The sequence below is a fragment of the Astatotilapia calliptera genome, chromosome 20 (genome assembly GCF_900246225.1).
Source record: "Astatotilapia calliptera chromosome 20, fAstCal1.2, whole genome shotgun sequence".
Classification (NCBI taxonomy): domain Eukaryota; kingdom Metazoa; phylum Chordata; class Actinopteri; order Cichliformes; family Cichlidae; genus Astatotilapia; species Astatotilapia calliptera.
Genome location: NC_039321.1, coordinates 17,797,430 through 17,814,093, shown reverse-complemented (window position 1 = coordinate 17,814,093; position 16,664 = coordinate 17,797,430). Strand labels below are relative to the sequence as shown.

The 16,664-nt window shown below is 39.4% G+C and overlaps 1 protein-coding gene across 1 annotated transcript; it reads left to right on the top strand.

Annotated features, from left to right (window-relative positions):
* The first annotated feature begins 708 nt into the window (after nt 1-708).
* On the top strand, nt 709-16,261 carry LOC113013098 (mitogen-activated protein kinase 14A). The gene is made up of 12 exons (XM_026153709.1): nt 709-957; nt 2,409-2,538; nt 3,375-3,433; nt 5,999-6,110; nt 9,476-9,505; nt 13,050-13,097; nt 13,276-13,390; nt 13,510-13,581; nt 14,347-14,426; nt 14,610-14,688; nt 14,929-15,102; nt 15,302-16,261. The coding sequence occupies exons 1-12, from the start codon at nt 824-826 to the stop codon at nt 15,361-15,363; spliced, it is 1,095 nt and encodes a 364-aa protein (XP_026009494.1). The 5' UTR covers nt 709-823; the 3' UTR covers nt 15,364-16,261.
* Nucleotides 16,262-16,664: the final 403 nt, after the last annotated feature.

Sequence of the window (16,664 nt, the reverse complement as noted above, 5' to 3'; positions counted from 1 at the left end):
GAGCTGTAACTGGAGCCTCATCGTCTCCTCTCTCTATATACTGGACTTGTGTAGCGGAGATGACAATAAAGTTTACTTTGACTTCAGCAGCGAGCAGGCGCACCGAGGGCTCTCGCGCTCACTTTTCCCGTATAGAATTTCGAAAAAACATCGGTGCAAAATTATAAGTCTGTTTCATAATGTCTGGTGTTTTCGTGTTTGTTGTTTTGTTTTTATTTTGTGTTATTTTGCGAGTTGGTTATTAGATGCTACTCCCCCGCCCTCTCCTCCCTGTGCCGCAAGCAGCAGGCGCACCTCGCAAACGGAGGGCGCCCTTACTCCCAGCAAATGGGCGATAGAAAACCGATCGGTGCCTGTACCATTCCCAATATGCGCTGGCTGAAAAAATCCCAAAGAGTGCAAGTCTGTCAGGAGTAAAGATTGGAAAGGGCTTCACCATCGTGACAAACTGTGTAAGACGCAACTTCAACAGTTTAAGAAAATGTCCCTCGGTGTATTTTGCTATCAATTTGTGTGTTTCATCATCTACAGTACATAATATCATTCAGAGAGTGTGAGTACTTCTCAGTAAGCAAAGATGGGACTGGAAAAATAATATTCAGCTTTGGCTCGCCTGAAAAGGTATATGTGGTTTTACAGGTCAGGCACGAGCCGATAACCCTCGATTCAGCTGCTCACGTGACCGGGGGCAGGCTACTAGGACGCGTGGGCGTGTCTCTATGCGGATCCTACCCTAGAGCTCACCTGTCAGGTTGCAAGACCGAGGCTGTAAAGAACTTTCTTGGTCAAAACCCGATTGGAGAACAAAAAAAACCCCAGCGCCATGGAGTCTCCAGTGAAGGATTCCCCGGTGAGACCGGGTTTCCACAGAATGGAGATCCAGAAAACGACGTGGGACGTCCCGCATAGATACGCGAACCTGCAGGCCATCGGCTCCGGAGCTTACGGGACAGTGTGGTGAGTTTACCTGGGCGATGGCGACAGTGCAGACATAATTTGTATCGCTCCTTTCCCTACTGTGTACAGAAAACTATAAAGTTGTTTTTGTTGTGTTTTTTGGTTGTCTTTTGGTGGCCTACGATTAAGTTTAAAACTGCCCTAAAAGGCTAAACATATTAAACTATTATTTGACGTGGTTTAGTACCAACAACGAATTCATCCCCTCTAGGGAAGTATTTATTATGGCGTTTTAAACACAAAATGTAAAAACAACAACAACAAAAATAACAAAAAGACCCAACTTCAACAATCATAAAGGATTTGGAAAACTGGTAAACATGTTAAAGTGTGTGGTAATATAATGATTTTCCATTAGGTAATGTTGCGTTTTAAAAACGGCTTAGTGTGGCTTCATTCCTCTCTGCTTAGTCTGAATATATTTAAATGATCGTCTTGAAATGTTTTTCACTAAGGTTTCTGAATTTCTTGGAAATTCATTTCGCTCCCTGAATGGGTCTAGCTGGCTTTCATCCGTTTCTGTTAACAGAAACACAATTGTCCGCCTGAGGCCACTCAGCAAGTCAATGCAGGTTCTCTGATATGACAAGAATCTCTCCACTAACACAGAAGAACCCAGCCTGCAGGAATCCAGGATATCCCAGACGTGGCTCTGCCTAATGATAAGCTACTGACAGACAGAATCGTATTACTGATATTATCATAAAGATTTTCGTTAGTGTTGCAGAATACGTGAATACTTTTCGAACGCTGCATTTCTGGCTTTACAGATAAATAGGTCACATAATCAAAGGCAACATAACATAATGTAAGCTAATGCAATGCATCGTAACAATGTAATGTTGCATTACGTAACATGACCTGATGTAAGATAACATAATGTAAAATAACATAATGTAATGTAACATAAAGTAACATTATGAAACAAGATAGTTATGTTAGGGTTGGACCTATTCTGGGTTATTTTTTAGGCATTTACAGTGCAGTACAGCGCTGGTAAGTGTTATTTGGACCACATGTGGCCCAAATATCCCAACACACCCTACCGCTGGCATATATAAGGCAGACCTGCAGTGGATTTGAGGCAAGCGCAGTCAGTCAAAACCAGATGTCCTGCATAGGAAACTGCAAATATGAGCAACATATGGACCAAACATTCATCTCTATGTTTGGGAAATTTTCATGGCTCATTCAGAGCACATTTCCAAAGAGCAGCAATACTTATCAGTGTTTAGTTAATGAATGGATTGGTCAGCCATGTGATATATATGTATTGTATTTGTTATTGTGTCAATGTATGACTCTATTAGTTCAATGACTTTATCAGCTCACTGATTTTTTTAGATTAGATTAGAATATTCAGCACCGAAATTAGTACAGATTAGTAGCAGTGCTAGATTACAATGGCCACTGTGTTTTCAATCACTGAGTCTGTGGTTGGTCCCATTTAGCTCTGCCATCGACCAGAAGACCAAGGAGAAGGTGGCCATCAAGAAGCTCTACCGGCCTTTTCAGTCCCTCATCCACGCCACGCGGGCCTACAGAGAGCTCAGGCTGCTCCGCCACATACAGCATGACAATGTAAGAAAAGTCAATGAAAATAAGATGATTTATTAACATTAAGCATTATAATCCCTGTCATACAGTAGGTGCTTATGCTTAATCCTTACTCAGACAGCAAGGTCAGACTCTAGCATGACAGAAACATCTGAATTTGTCATTTTTCTAAGCTGTAAATTTGTAATTTGAATGTCATTAGAAGAACTCTAGTATATAAAATTAGTGCTGTCAAAGTGACTCTGTTGGGAAAGATACACATGAGTTAATTATAACCTTTGCTCTTTTTTCTCCTGTCTGGAAAAAAAGGTCAATTTTGAGGATAAGCACACTTTGTTGACCCTTCAACAAAAGCCCCATAATCTCATCAGTGGGCCTTGATGATCTGAGACTGTTGTGTATTGGTGGAACCCTCATCGCTCAGTATTTTCCTTGGAAAAACATTTAAATGAGTTTCAGCTTTGCTTCCATTGACATGTGGAAACATGTTTAAAAATGTGAATCACTTGTTGTTGTTGTTGTTGTTTTTAATTCAAGCTTCTTCTTTTTTTAAACAATTTCTAACCATCACACTTTATTTTTAGATAGTGCAAAGATGTTCAAAGTTGGATCCCTTTGATGTTCAATGACTCACTGTAACAAAGATGTTACTTTTATTTACAGCTTTGAAAACAGGAGTCACAAAGTCACAAAAACCCAGAACCCAGAACTAGTAGATTTTACCTCCTATCCTACTACCAACACTGAACTGTATGTGACCCCCTGACAAATATAGAGCTCCTGAAGTGTTTCATACACTGTAAGTCTGTTCTTGAGCTATTGGTGTTTTACTAATTTCCTCACTGTGTTTTTCATTAAAGGTGATCTGCCTTCTTAATGTCTTCACACCTGACCCCACACTGGAGAAATTCCAAACATTGTAAGTTGAAAGTCAGGGGTAGCATTCTCCCACTAGTTGTTGCAACTTGTTGAGACCCCGCATGCATGTGTGCGCGTGCATGTACGTGTGTGTGGATGGATGTGTGAAAAGTTCAAAAAAGCTAGTGTGAGGGCAAGCTGATTCTTGTTTGTTTTGGCTGTCTTTTTAGCAGTTGTCCAACTGTGTCTCCACATGTAAAAAGCTTCAAATGCACTATTCAGCTCTGTTAATTTGAACAAAAACAGAATGCAGTGACTTACAAACCCTGTGTTTTAAACCCAAAAAAATACAAACACAATATATCAGATGCTAAAAGTAAGTAATTTTGATTATTAACCTCCTAAGACCCGAACTCTTACATGACATGCATCTTTAATTTCTCTTTGCTATTTGGGCTGATTGGAACCTGATGCATGTAAAAAGAAAGAATTACCTGATTTTGACTTCAGCAACACATTTCAGCAAAGTATGTATCTATAAAGTTAAAAACATACTGGGTAAAACATCTGACACTGTCATGGCAACAGGTCAGTAACACAACTGTGTTAAAAAAAATCCCAAAGAGTGCAAGTCTGTCAGAAGTAAAGATTGGAAAGGGCTTCACCATCGTGACAAACTGTGTAAGACGCAACTTCAACAGTTTAAGAAAATGTCCCTCGGTGTATTTTGCTATCAATTTGTGTGTTTCATCATCTACAGTACATAATATCATTCAGAGAGTGTGGGTACTTCTCAGTATGCAAGGATGGGACTGGAAAAATAATATTAAATGGCCAGGATCTTCAGGCTCTCAGACAGAAGCAGATTTAAAGCAGGCACAGCTGTGTAGAGGAAATCAGAGCATGGGCCTATTAATCAACAGACATGAAAATAACTCAGCATTTACAGCCTGACCTCTCTTAGATAAGCTTTCTTTTAGTCGTCTTCAGGAATAGTTCTCCAGGCTTCTTGAAGGGCATTCAAAGCTCTTCTTTGTACATTGGCTGCCTTTCGTTCAGCTCTCTGTCAAAATGATCCCTCACAGTGCTCTAGTCCAACAATTCAAACAACACCATCTCTTAGGTACTGTGTCAGGTCTTTGCTGGTGTTTTTTTTTCCCTACAACATCGCTTTCAGATACTTTGTCCTTTGTCCTCCACTTGTTCAGTTTCCTCAAAACTTTAAGGACTTACTGCACGTCATGTCAGGATTTCAGCTAAAGGCTCTTTGGGAATGTGAGTGCAGAAATACTATTTTATGCCTGTTAAACTGTGTAAGCCAACTTAGCTCAACTAAAACATTAGAGCATATAATGCACTTTGTGACAGGCTGCTAGTTCCTATAACAATTTAAAATGAGTTCTTTGCTCAGTTGTCTGTTATGTGTAGACACAATACTAATTCATCCTGGTTTGAGATAGGTGACTTTTTTTAATGCCTGAATGGCTCATAGGTGACTTAACGAACAAAAAAGCATTCCTCTGCTTTTGTGCTCATTTTCAGTCCAGTCACTTATAAGGACTGGACTGAAAATATGTGAAAAAGCAGCCAATGGCCAAAGTTGATGCAAAAGAGAAGACGCAGCTGAAAGCAGTTAACGACAGGTGAAGATAATGAATGCAGGACAATGAACAGAGAGCAAACCTCTGCTTAAAAACTTTGCGTATTATTGAACATGTATCAATGTAAATATGCCAGACTTAGCCAGGAGGCTACCTTTCATCTCAAAAACAATAAATAAAAATTTGAGCAAACCATAAGACAATGTAAAACAATGTAGTCCTGACAAAAAATACACAAAATAATACAATGAAATGCAAAACAACAGATAAATAAAAACATATAACATACACACATGAGTTACAGCTGCAGTACTGTTCCAAATCTCACTACATTTAACTGACAGCACCTGTTTACTGACTGCTGTCTGTCTGTCTGTCTGATGAACAGACAAGAGAAAACCTGCTAAGAGTGACAGTGTAGCAATACCACAACAGACCCGATGACCACACTTTCATGCTTTTGAGCATTTCACACTTTTTTTTCTTCTGGTTGCTGTTCACACACTCGGCTACAGCTCCACAGCTCACAGCTGACACATACACCACAACAACAACATCATTCTGACAGATAGCACAGCCTTTTTTGCCGGCGAGGTGCATCCATCTCCCTGCAGCGGCACTGCGGACTGTGCCCCGCCACAGACAGGGAATAACCACAACACGGCAAACACTGAGACATGAAGGCTATGACTATACAGCATACACAGGGGGACAAAGACACTCACTCAGAGACGGGACGAAGGTGGGCAAAAGACACAGATCCTGAGGTCATGAGATAACAGTAACATCCAAGCATGAACTGAAACTAAAAAAAACAGTGCCAGGAAAATTTAAAAACATTTCACTTTGCAAAGTCACTGCTGTTCATTTCAGTTTCCACATTTCTAAACACATTTGTTTCAGGAAGCGGGGGCGCGACACAGTGGTAAATGTGCCACACCCCCCACATGCTGGTTTACATTGTCTTTGTGTTTGTATGTTTGTAAACCGCTGCTGGCCTCTCACTCTTGTTCTTTTCCCTCTAGTTATATGGTAATGCCCTTCGTAGCCCAGGATCTGGGCCACATTATGAAGACCAAGAGATTAAGCAATCGCATCGTCACATACCTGTTCTACCAGCTTCTAAGAGGCTTGAAGGTGAGTGCTTCCTTGATTATTATCAGTGGCTTAATGAAGACTATAACATTTTCTCAGTGGGGAGGCTGTTTAAGTGTGATACATTGAGCTGAAAGTGTTTGCTGGAGCGTCATCTCGCTCTCAGTTAAGCAGCGAGGGATGAAAGCAGTGACAGTGCCAGTGTTGTGTAACCCTTGTGGAAAGGTGAGATGTGAGGTGCTCCTTTTTGAGGTGCACTTCTTTCCATGCTGACGTCAATTCTTAGTAAAATCATGACGGCAGGTTGAAAATGGCTATTTGCCTATGGAAAAGATATATACAAATCTTATAAAGTTTGTATCTGTCTTGTGTGAAACCTGTATGAAAAGCATACAAGAGTGAAAACAGATATAAGATCCTTTGAAAAATTATATAAATGAAACTTGTATGTTTTGGATACTTACTAAAACAATATATGAAAGTAATGAGAAAGTGGCCACTCTCATGAGTAAATCATATAAGCCTTATATGATTCCCTATATGAAGTAGGCCACATCTTATGCAAGTCTTTTATAAGTTTTTACTATTTCTTTTCCATATGGGTAATCTTGAAGAATCTGCCTCAACTTATTGTACTGTCTATAACTAGGACCCAGTATATCTGGATCCAAGTCATGCCATAGATGTGAACATATGTGCTTTCAGAGATGAGCGCCTCCCTGTGGTTTGTATGCTGTGACTTTTTAAAAGCCAGATTGTCTAATTAGTGTTTTGCTAGTTGCAAGCAGTGTTGTTCTGTTTTCATGTTAAAAACTCAATTATAGTAGGTTTAACATTGAATTGATAAAGAAAGGAGAGGTACAGCTTTCACCCTGCTACTCCTCCATAACTTCACCTGACAGCAGTAAGTTTGACTCCCCTGCAGACATTATTCTTTTTACCCTTATCAAGGACGTTAAGACGATTGGTCACTTTGATCGACTGCCAAATCTTGAAGAACTATTATTATTATTATTATTATTATTATTATTATTATTATTATTATTATTATTTAATTAACCAGGCAACGTGGTTGCATAACTACTGCCTGATGTAATCAGACTGCCTGCGGTCTTTGTGGTTGTTGCTAGTGTTGTTCTGTTTTCTTGTCCTTGCTCACAAATTGCTTCTCATCCACAATGGGCGCTGGGTGCAGTCACTTTATCCCTGCTCAGTCTCCCTGAAAGCTGGTTTGTCCTTTGAGCTTTCACCTTCTTGCTCTGGCCCTCCTCAACATCATCCCCAGACGGCTATACATCTGTCTCACTCACAAATAGGAGTTAGTAAGTTCTGCTGTCCACTATAAGAGACATTGTATAAAAGTTTTGTTTTGAAAGAGTTAAAATTACTGTACAAGCTGAAATACTACTGAAGATAAGAACCTAAGGTTGAAGAAACCATCAGCTAACCTTCCTTGTAGCCATGAAATGTGGAAGCTGCAATGCTCATGATTTTTAAACGAAAGTCGACGTGCTCTGTTACACCAACCCCCTAAAATGTGGCATCAAAAGGAAAACCAGGATGTCCTCTTGACACTACAGTTGGACTCTGATACGTTGCATAATTTTTGGTCGATGGAGAGGTTTCAGACTCATGTCGCTCACAGAGGACAAGAATTAATTGCTGGATCTTAGAGTATATGGAATAGAATAGACTGACATTTATATATTGCTTTTCTAGTACTTCTTTCCAGTCAAAGTGCTTTAGGCTAAACACTTCAAACACTCTATCTGCCTCAGATCCATGGCCAATTTAGAATTGCTAATTAGACCAGCATACATGCCTGAGATCTGTCGGATTAACCCAGAGTCCCTGCAGGAAATTCGCACAAGCACAGAGAGGATGTGTAAGCTCCAGTTTAAAGCATGAATCTTCTTGTTGTGAGGCGATAGTGCTAACCGCTGCACCACTGTGCCGCAGTCAGCAAGTAACAAGTCTGAACTGAATGCTTTAAGGTAATAAAATACTGCAGCAGCAGCACAAGGTGAAACATGCAGAGTGAAAACGAAAGACAGCTTCCTAACATGACGAACATAGTTAAAAGCAGCCCACCCCACCCTCCAACTCACTCCCCACACTCTCAATACACATATATCCCCCCACCCACACACACATACACACACGCGCACACTTAAAGAGTAAAAATTGGGCTGGGCTCGCATGAGCCAAGTGAGGAAACACTATAACAGGGAGCCGTCTGCACCGGGAGCCGGTCACAGACCGCAGCCTCCAGGCTGGGCACACAGCAGGAGGGAGGCAAAGGAGCCCCCCAGCCAGTCTGAGAGGACCCCAGAGACCCAGCAGCCACGGTCAATAACAGCCCCGGTGCAGAGAGCGCCCTCCGAGGAAACACTGGAGATATGACGCAATACAATATATATAGGGTAAAATGATAAAATAAATAAGAACAGGATACAATATAAATATAAATAGAATAAGAAGATTAAAAAACGAATAAGAATAAAATCAAACAAATTTTAGGTAAATCCTAAATTAATAATAGAATAACAGGATAGAATAAATAAGCATAAAATGTATTCGCTCAAGTCTGTATTCTCAGATATTTACTGAGAAACATGACCAGTCTCTACGTCTTCAGACCGTGGTTGTCATCGTCCTCTCGGGCCTTTTGCTGTCACTGAGCTGAGTGGTTTCCTACGTTTTAAGAATGAACCAGATTGTTGTTTTTCAATGTTTCTCTGACAGGTTTACTGTGTTCAGCCTAAGTCCAGTGAACAGCTACCAAATCAAATCCAGACCTTTTATCTGCTTAATCGGCCTCACCTGGCCATGAACTACTTGTCAGAAAACTTTCCAATCACCACTGAAAATGGAGGACTGTATATAAATATGGTGTCTGGCATATTTGTTAAACCTTTGTTAAATCTTTATTCTTTGCGACACAAACTGAAATAAATCTTGCAAATTAAGATTGGGGAATCAGTCCTCTGGACTTACTAAGTTGTTCTAAATTCAGTCTATATTATTTAAATGTAAACTGTGTTTATTTTAAATACTCAGAGCACACCCAGCCTGTTCAGTTAATGGATGCTAGACTGAGTTAGCTTTACATATGCTTCTCATGTAATGCTCGTCAATGTGTAACCAGGATACTGTATGGAATTCTGGTTTCAAAGTGGGAAACAATGCCAGCTTTGTGTCTTTGAATTTAACTGCCAGAATCTTTGATCGCAAGATGTTTTCTTCTTGTTATCAGTGCTTCTGTGACATCACAGCAACTGGGTTTGCTGGTGCGGGTGGAGGCTTTGTTTACAGAGTAGTAAACCTGTGCAACTTCCTGCTATATTAAACATGACACATGCTGTGTTATACTGTGGGTGTAAACAGTTTCTTCTCTTTCTTCACAGTACATTCACTCTGCAGGGATCATTCATCGGGTGGGTATATGAACATTACTGAATTTTACCAGACTTACCGCATTCTCACTCAGAATCATGTTTGCCTCTAAAGTGCTGTTAGAAGAATAGTTTGGCATTTTGGGAAATCTACTTTTTTACCTTCATGCTGGACCAGTATGACGTTTGAGCTAGCTAACAGTTTAGTTAGCTTAGCATACAGATTGGAAATATTCAGCAGAAACTACCTTACCTGGGTCAGTGTCATTGTTTTTTTGTTTTTGTTTTGTTTCTTTTTTTTTTAGCAAAGAGGACAGAGACCTGCAGCCAGCATAATGAAACTTAGGACTCATTGCTCATAGTGTTAGCACCCATGTAGTATGTGGTCTAACAACTCAGCCTTTCTACTTGTTTTTATTTCAAATTAAATTCAATTTTATTTTATTTATATAGCGCCAAATCACAACAAAAGTCGCCTCAAGGCGCTTCATAGATACAGAGAAAAACCCAACAATCATATGACCCCCCTATGACCAAGCACTTTGGCAACAGTGGGAAGGAAAAACTCCCTTTTAACAGGAAGAAACCTCCGGCAGAACCAGGCTCAGGGAGGGGCGGGGCCATCTGCTGCGACCGGTTGGGGTGAGAGAAGGAAGACAGGATAAAAGACATGCTGTGGAAGAGAGACAGAGATTAATAACAGATATGATTCAATGCAGAGAGGTCTGTTAATACATAGTGAGTGAGAAAGGTGACTGGAAAGGAAAAACTCAATGCATCATGGGAATCCCCCGGCAGCCTACGTCTATTGCAGCATAACTAAGGGAGGATTCAGGGTCACCTGGTCCAGCCCTAACTATATGCTTTAGCAAAAAGGAAAGTTTTAAGCCTAATCTTAAAAGTAGAGATAGTGTCTGTCTCCCGAATCCAAACTGGAAGCTGGTTCCACAGAAGAGGGGCCTGAAAACTGAAGGCTCTGCCTCCCATTCTACTTTTAAATACTCTAGGAACAACAAGTAGGCCTGCAGAGCGAGAGCGAAGTGCTCTAATAGGGTGATATGGTACTACAAGGTCATTAAGATAAGATGGGGCCTGATTATTTAAGACCTTGTATGTGAGGAGCAGGATTTTGAATTCAATTCTGGATTTAACAGGAAGCCAATGAAGGGAAGCCAAAACAGGAGAAATCTGCTCTCTCTTTCTAGTCCCTGTCAGTACTCTTGCTGCAGCATTTTGGATTAGCTGAAGGCTTTTCAGTGAGTTTTATGGACATATTGATAATAATGAATTACAGTAGTCCAGCCTGGAAGTAGTTTTTCAGCGTCACTCTGAGACAGGATATTTCTAATTTTAGAGATGTTGCGCAAATGGAAGAACGCAGTCTTACATATTTGTTTAATATGTGCATTGAAGGACATGTCCTGGTCAAAAATGACTCCAAGGTTCCTCACAGCATTACTGGAGGCCAAGGTAATGCCATCCAGAGTAAGAATCTGGTTAGATACCATATTTCTAGGCTTTTCAGGGCTGAGTACAATAACCTCAGTTTTATCTGAATTAAGAAGCAGAAAGTTAGCGGCCATCCAGGTCTTTATGTCTTTAAGACATTCCTGCAGTTTAACTAATTGGTGTGTGTTATCTGGCTTCATGGACAGATAGAGCTGGGTGTCATCTGCATAGCAGTGAAAATGTATGCTATGTCTTCTAATGATACTGCCTAAGGGAAGCATGTATAATGTAAACAGAATTGGTCCTAGCACTTTTTAACACATTACACCTCATTTTTTATTGACAGCAGTGTCTGAATCAAAAAATATTTTAAAAAGTCGCATGGGAGTAGACTTCATGACAATTCCTAACCTATTTTCAGATCTTTCAGAACTTTTTACTGAGATGACAGTGGCCTGCATCTCCTTGGATGTTTCAAAGTATTCTCCACTGGTAGATCCAGATATTTTTCACAGTTATCCCTTCTATCACACTGCAGGACTGGACAATTACTGTGCTATTGGGTCGGGTAAAGTGTAGAAAAGTTTAGGGCTGGAGTGCATGTGTGAAAATAGTTTCAAGAAGAGCTTAGTAACCCTTTTCACACTGATCTACTTCAGTTGACTCCAGTCCTCAATTTTGCATTTACATTGGGTACATTGGGCAAAATGAGACTTTATGTTTCTGAAAATGGTCCAGTGAAGTGATTTTGGCATATTTATACTTTGTCACACAGGCACAGTTAGCCTTAAAGCTGTAGTCCAGATATTAGACATAGATAATGGCATTAGAGCACAAACTTCACATTAAAAAAAGATAACCAGTCGAAATTTCTGAATGGTACAAAGTTGAATCAGCAAGGTGGTTAGCACTGTTGCTGCACAGCAAGAAGGTCCCGAGTTCAATTCCACCATCAGCCCGGGGTCTTTCTGTGTGCAGTTTGCATGTTCTGCCCGTGTTCTCCTTGGGTACTTCGGCTTCTTCCCACAGTCCAGACACATGCAGTTAGTGGGGATAGGTTAATTGGCCAATCTAAATTGCCCATAGGTGTGAATCTATGAGTTAATGAGTGAGTGCGAATGGTTGTCTCTATGTGTTAGCCCTGCAACATATTAGCATCCTCTCCAGGGTGTACCCTGCCTCTCGCCCTATGACAGTTGGGATAGGCTCCAGCGCCCCGTGATCCTGGAAAGGTTAAGCGGAAGCGAATGGATGGATAGATAAAGTTGGATTGTATTAATATTTTTTTAACATGAAATTCTTAGACTTAAAATGAGGAAAAATACTATTTTGCCATTTTCATTCAACTTTCATGCCAGACTGAAAGAAAATGCACATTTTTCATTTTTGAGGCCTACTGTCTTTGAGGAATCTAATAATTCAGGTTCATTTTAAAATATGCTCAAAGGCATTCAAAATGAAGCTACCTAACCCAAAGTATTAATGTACAATTGTGTTTACATAAAAATAAATGGAGCAAAATAATTAAGAGTAATAAAAGAGGGATTAGTAACTCATTTCATGCAAATAGTCTTGCAAGGCAACATGTGATCGGTTTTTGTGTTTACATTTAAAAACATCGTCCTGAGAGCTCTGTGTTTTGGCAGTGTTTCAGAAATAATTTTCTTCCACATGCCTGAAAATGAAAAGTAGACAATTCTGAGATGTCATTGCTTTTTACCAGCATTAAGGTAAAACTGTAAGTACAAGTTGTACACAGCTCTTGGAATGACCCACTAAACAGAAGAAACATTACCTGATACAAACATGGCCTCTTTCCCATCCCTGTGCATCCTTTTTTATAGCTCCTCCTTTAACATTTGCCTTCTCTTTGAACATCTTTAATGACCACACACCGACTTGACTGATTTCCAGGTCACAACAGGCCAATGGAGGAAACAAGGAGTTATATCTTAGATAAATGAGAGAAATACCCAAAAAGGATGCAAACATTCCTTTATCTCTAAGTAAAGAAGCCATTCAGAATGTTATTTCCCAACATGTTGAACTGTTTGGGTTTTTCTGTATTATTTTTTGTATTAACTGCTCATTTTTCTAAGGTTGTAATACACTGACTTAATGACTTAATGTCTTGTAGGATCTGAAGCCTGGTAATCTCGCTGTGAATGAGAACTGTGAATTAAAGGTAAGATGAAAGAAAAAAGCAGTATACAGTCAAAATCAGGAGTTAAAATAAAAAAAGATGTAGCAGTTAGATTTTTGATCTTTAAATAATTTTACCATCCTCTCATTCATGCTTAAAATAGGCAAAGCATTTCATTTTAACTGTAGATGAAGATGCAACAAAATATCTTTGATCTCAGATTCTGGATTTTGGCCTGGCAAGACATACAGAGAGTGAAATGACTGGTTACGTTGTAACACGGTGGTACAGAGCACCAGAGGTCATATTTAACTGGATGCACTACAGCCAGACAGGTAATAATGTTGTTTACCTTCAAAGCAAATAGTTATTTGTTTAAGATATAAACAGACTGTTGCAACATGCTACAATGTGCTAATACTCAGGTCCTTTTTTGAACTCTTCTCCTCTGCAGTGGATGTCTGGTCAGCTGCCTGTATACTGGCTGAAATGATCACTGGCCAGGTGCTTTTCCGAGGACAGGACAGTATCCACACACATTTTAATGAAACTGTATGCTCAGTTATGGGAGACACAACCCAGCGTGATTTCTTTTTATTTGAATGTTAAGGAAATAAAAAAAAAAAGTCAGGTGAAGCACTGTAAAAGTTTGTTATTCCTGGTGTCTCGATGACCAGAAAGCTGAGAGTAGGTTATCGCTAAAATCTACGTCTATATTATGTCATTGCCCCAATCTTGACTCAAGAGTTGGTGATGTTTGCAGGAATATTTAGTCAGTTTTCTATCTATTAAATCCATCACTCAAGTGTAATGCTAAAACTTTTAATAAGGTAGTAATAATAATAATGATGATAAGGGAAGAAAAGACAAGACGGGAACAACAATGATATATTTTTTTAACAGTCCTTTTTGAGGTAGGACAGCACTGAACTCTTGAGTATGTGATGATGAAATCTGGCCTCCCTTCTAAGAACATAGCAAGCTTTAATACTTACCTTAAAGATTTTAATGAAAAGCTCCCAGAGAACTGGACACAATAGGAAGTCTTTAAGGTAACTGGGTTTTTACCATAGATAAATGATCTACTGTACATAAAGGATTGATGCGGCCATCGTGCTATTGACCATTCGTTTTGGACTTTGTATTTTAAAGCTTCACTAGCACCATGTTAGTGTTTTGAAGCCGTATTTATTTGAAAGTGCTTTCAGCTAATGCTGGCAAGCATACTCTGCCAACAGATCTACCTCGTGCATGTTGAATATTCTCAGCCTTTCTTAACGAGCTTGTTCAGGTATCGATCAGCTGAAGAAGATCCTCCGTCTAACAGGGACTCCAGACTCCTCCCTGGTGCAGAAGATGCAGAGTAAAGATGTGAGTTTTGCAGTCAGGTGTTTTTAAAAGGCTGTGGAGCTGCAACAGTTGTTTCTGGAAGGGCTTTGTCTGCGTGCCTTACTTTTTACACTCTCCATGTGTTGCAGAGATTTTAGTTTGGCTGTTGCTGCTGATCTTTTCTGTTTTATAAAGCTCTAACAGGGAAACAAATGTGTGTTTCAGGCACAATCATATGTGCGAGGTCTCCCTCCACAAAAGAAGAAAAACTTCAAGGAAGCTTTTCCAGGCTTGGATGACGATGGTGGGCTGCTTTATTTTATTCACATCTGAAATCTTGAGTAGTTTTATTTACAAAGATGTTCCCTCACACTCCACTTAGATTAAAGCTCAAACCAGATATTTCAAGTATGTGTATATGGAGAGTATGGCTGCTGAATCCAGTGACGCACATTTTACATGTGCGATGAGTAGATTTTACTGCAGTGAATCTTTGAATTAAAAAAAATCTGCTTTAAAGTGTTTTGTGTCTTGATACATCCAGTTATAGACCTGTTGGAGGGGATGTTGCTGCTGGATCCTGAGGCCAGGCTGACAGCTAAGCAGGGATTGTCCCACCCTTACGTGGCTGAATATCACGACCCAGACTGCGAACCAGACTCTCAGCCCTATGATGACTCCTTCGAGAGCCTGGAGCTCGCTATTGGCGAGTGGAAGAGTAAGTGCAGGTGTTATGTTGGAGAATGGAGATGATGGAAACGTTGCCAACATGTGAAGACATAATTTATGAGTACTGTGTGTGTGTGCGCGTGTGTGTGTGTGTGTGTGTGTGTGTGTAAAATGAACAGAATTCTAATACTATCCAAATTTCAGTCATATTTTTTTAACACTGCTTTCCTTTCTTTCTTTCCAATCAGGTCTGATCCACATGGAGATCATGACCTTTGACCCTGACCACCCTAGTATGACAGCCATGTAGATCCCTTCAACTGTTTATAATATATGCACAAAGTGAAAATTTGTCATATAACATCTTAAAAGTGTTTTGGTGCATCTGATGTGTATTGCAGTTAAAATGCATTTCAATACAAGGCAGCTTTATTTTGTATGGCGGCCTCTACAGGACAATAGCAAAACTAGAGTCTGTAAGAAGTAACAATAAGAGTAATATTCTTTCATTGTGGATTACTTTGATACTTTCACTATGCAATGAAAACAAATGTGTTTGCAAGTGTGGTTGCACGTAAAATGCATTTGTGATTCAAATGTAAGTAAGCTTTAGGAAATGCACAAATGTTATGTTGGAAGTGGCGCTTGTGGATATTATCTGTTCAATGACCTGTGGTGTTTGTAATAACTTAAACCACATTTAGAATGAAAGGCAAACAAAATAAAATACAAGTACAGGAAGCAGTTCATACTTAACATAACAACATTGCAACATTTGTTTGTTACGCTGAAGCGGTGTCTGCTCATTTCAGTAAGGATGAAATGTTTTTTTATTATTGAGTATAACTTTAATTCAAGGTTTTTATCTGACACGTCCTGTGTCAGAATGTTTGGAAAGGAAATGCTAATTAACAAAGAGTTTAGAAGATTTCAGTCCAAGATTCCTTTCACATTTAATAACACTTTATTTTACTTATCACTGAATTGTCAGTGGGAACAGACGTGTGTGACAAAGTCAAGATCAGGTTCATAAGTACAGGGGTTTATGGTTAAAAGCTAGTTACAGTCACTTTACATGGGCGTATTTGTCTTTCTGTAGGTTTTTGTGTCATGTATTCACAACAAATATGGGTATATTGTGCAATGTTACTCTCTTCATTTCATAATGATCCTAATCATTTACACTGTTTTGTTTATCTTTGTTTTTTTATTACTTCTGTCATCTGATTTCAAGAAAAAAAAACATTTCAATAAAAAAATAAAAGTAACTGTCTGTTTTCTATTGTGGTTTCAGTTTAGTTTCAGTAGAGGGCAGTATAGCATTACAGGTATGAAGAACAAAGTTACTCAGTGGTGGCTTATACCTGAAGTGTCATATCTTACACATAATAATAATAATAATGCTAATAATACTTCCCCCCTTTTTTGCCTGTCCCATACAGCACTGTATAATCAGAACTGAAGGCCAATAAAAATACCCAACAGATTTTATTTTCCCAAGTGGATCATTATGGCTTTGCCACACTGTTCCACTTGTTTGATCTTTAGTATTTATTTGATTTTTTTTTTTTTTTACTTATTACAATTGGAACAGACATGACTGGTGGATAG

Bases quoted from the DNA above. Each gene is read 5' to 3' on its own strand.
- LOC113013098 (XM_026153709.1), top strand. From the start codon at position 824: ATGGAGTCTCCAGTGAAGGATTCCCCGGTGAGACCGGGTTTCCACAGA. The intron at 9,506-13,049 runs GTGGGTATATGA...AATGTCTTGTAG, and splicing joins CTGCAGGGATCATTCATCGG to GATCTGAAGCCTGGTAATCT. The intron at 14,689-14,928 runs GTGGGCTGCTTT...TGATACATCCAG, and splicing joins TCCAGGCTTGGATGACGATG to TTATAGACCTGTTGGAGGGG.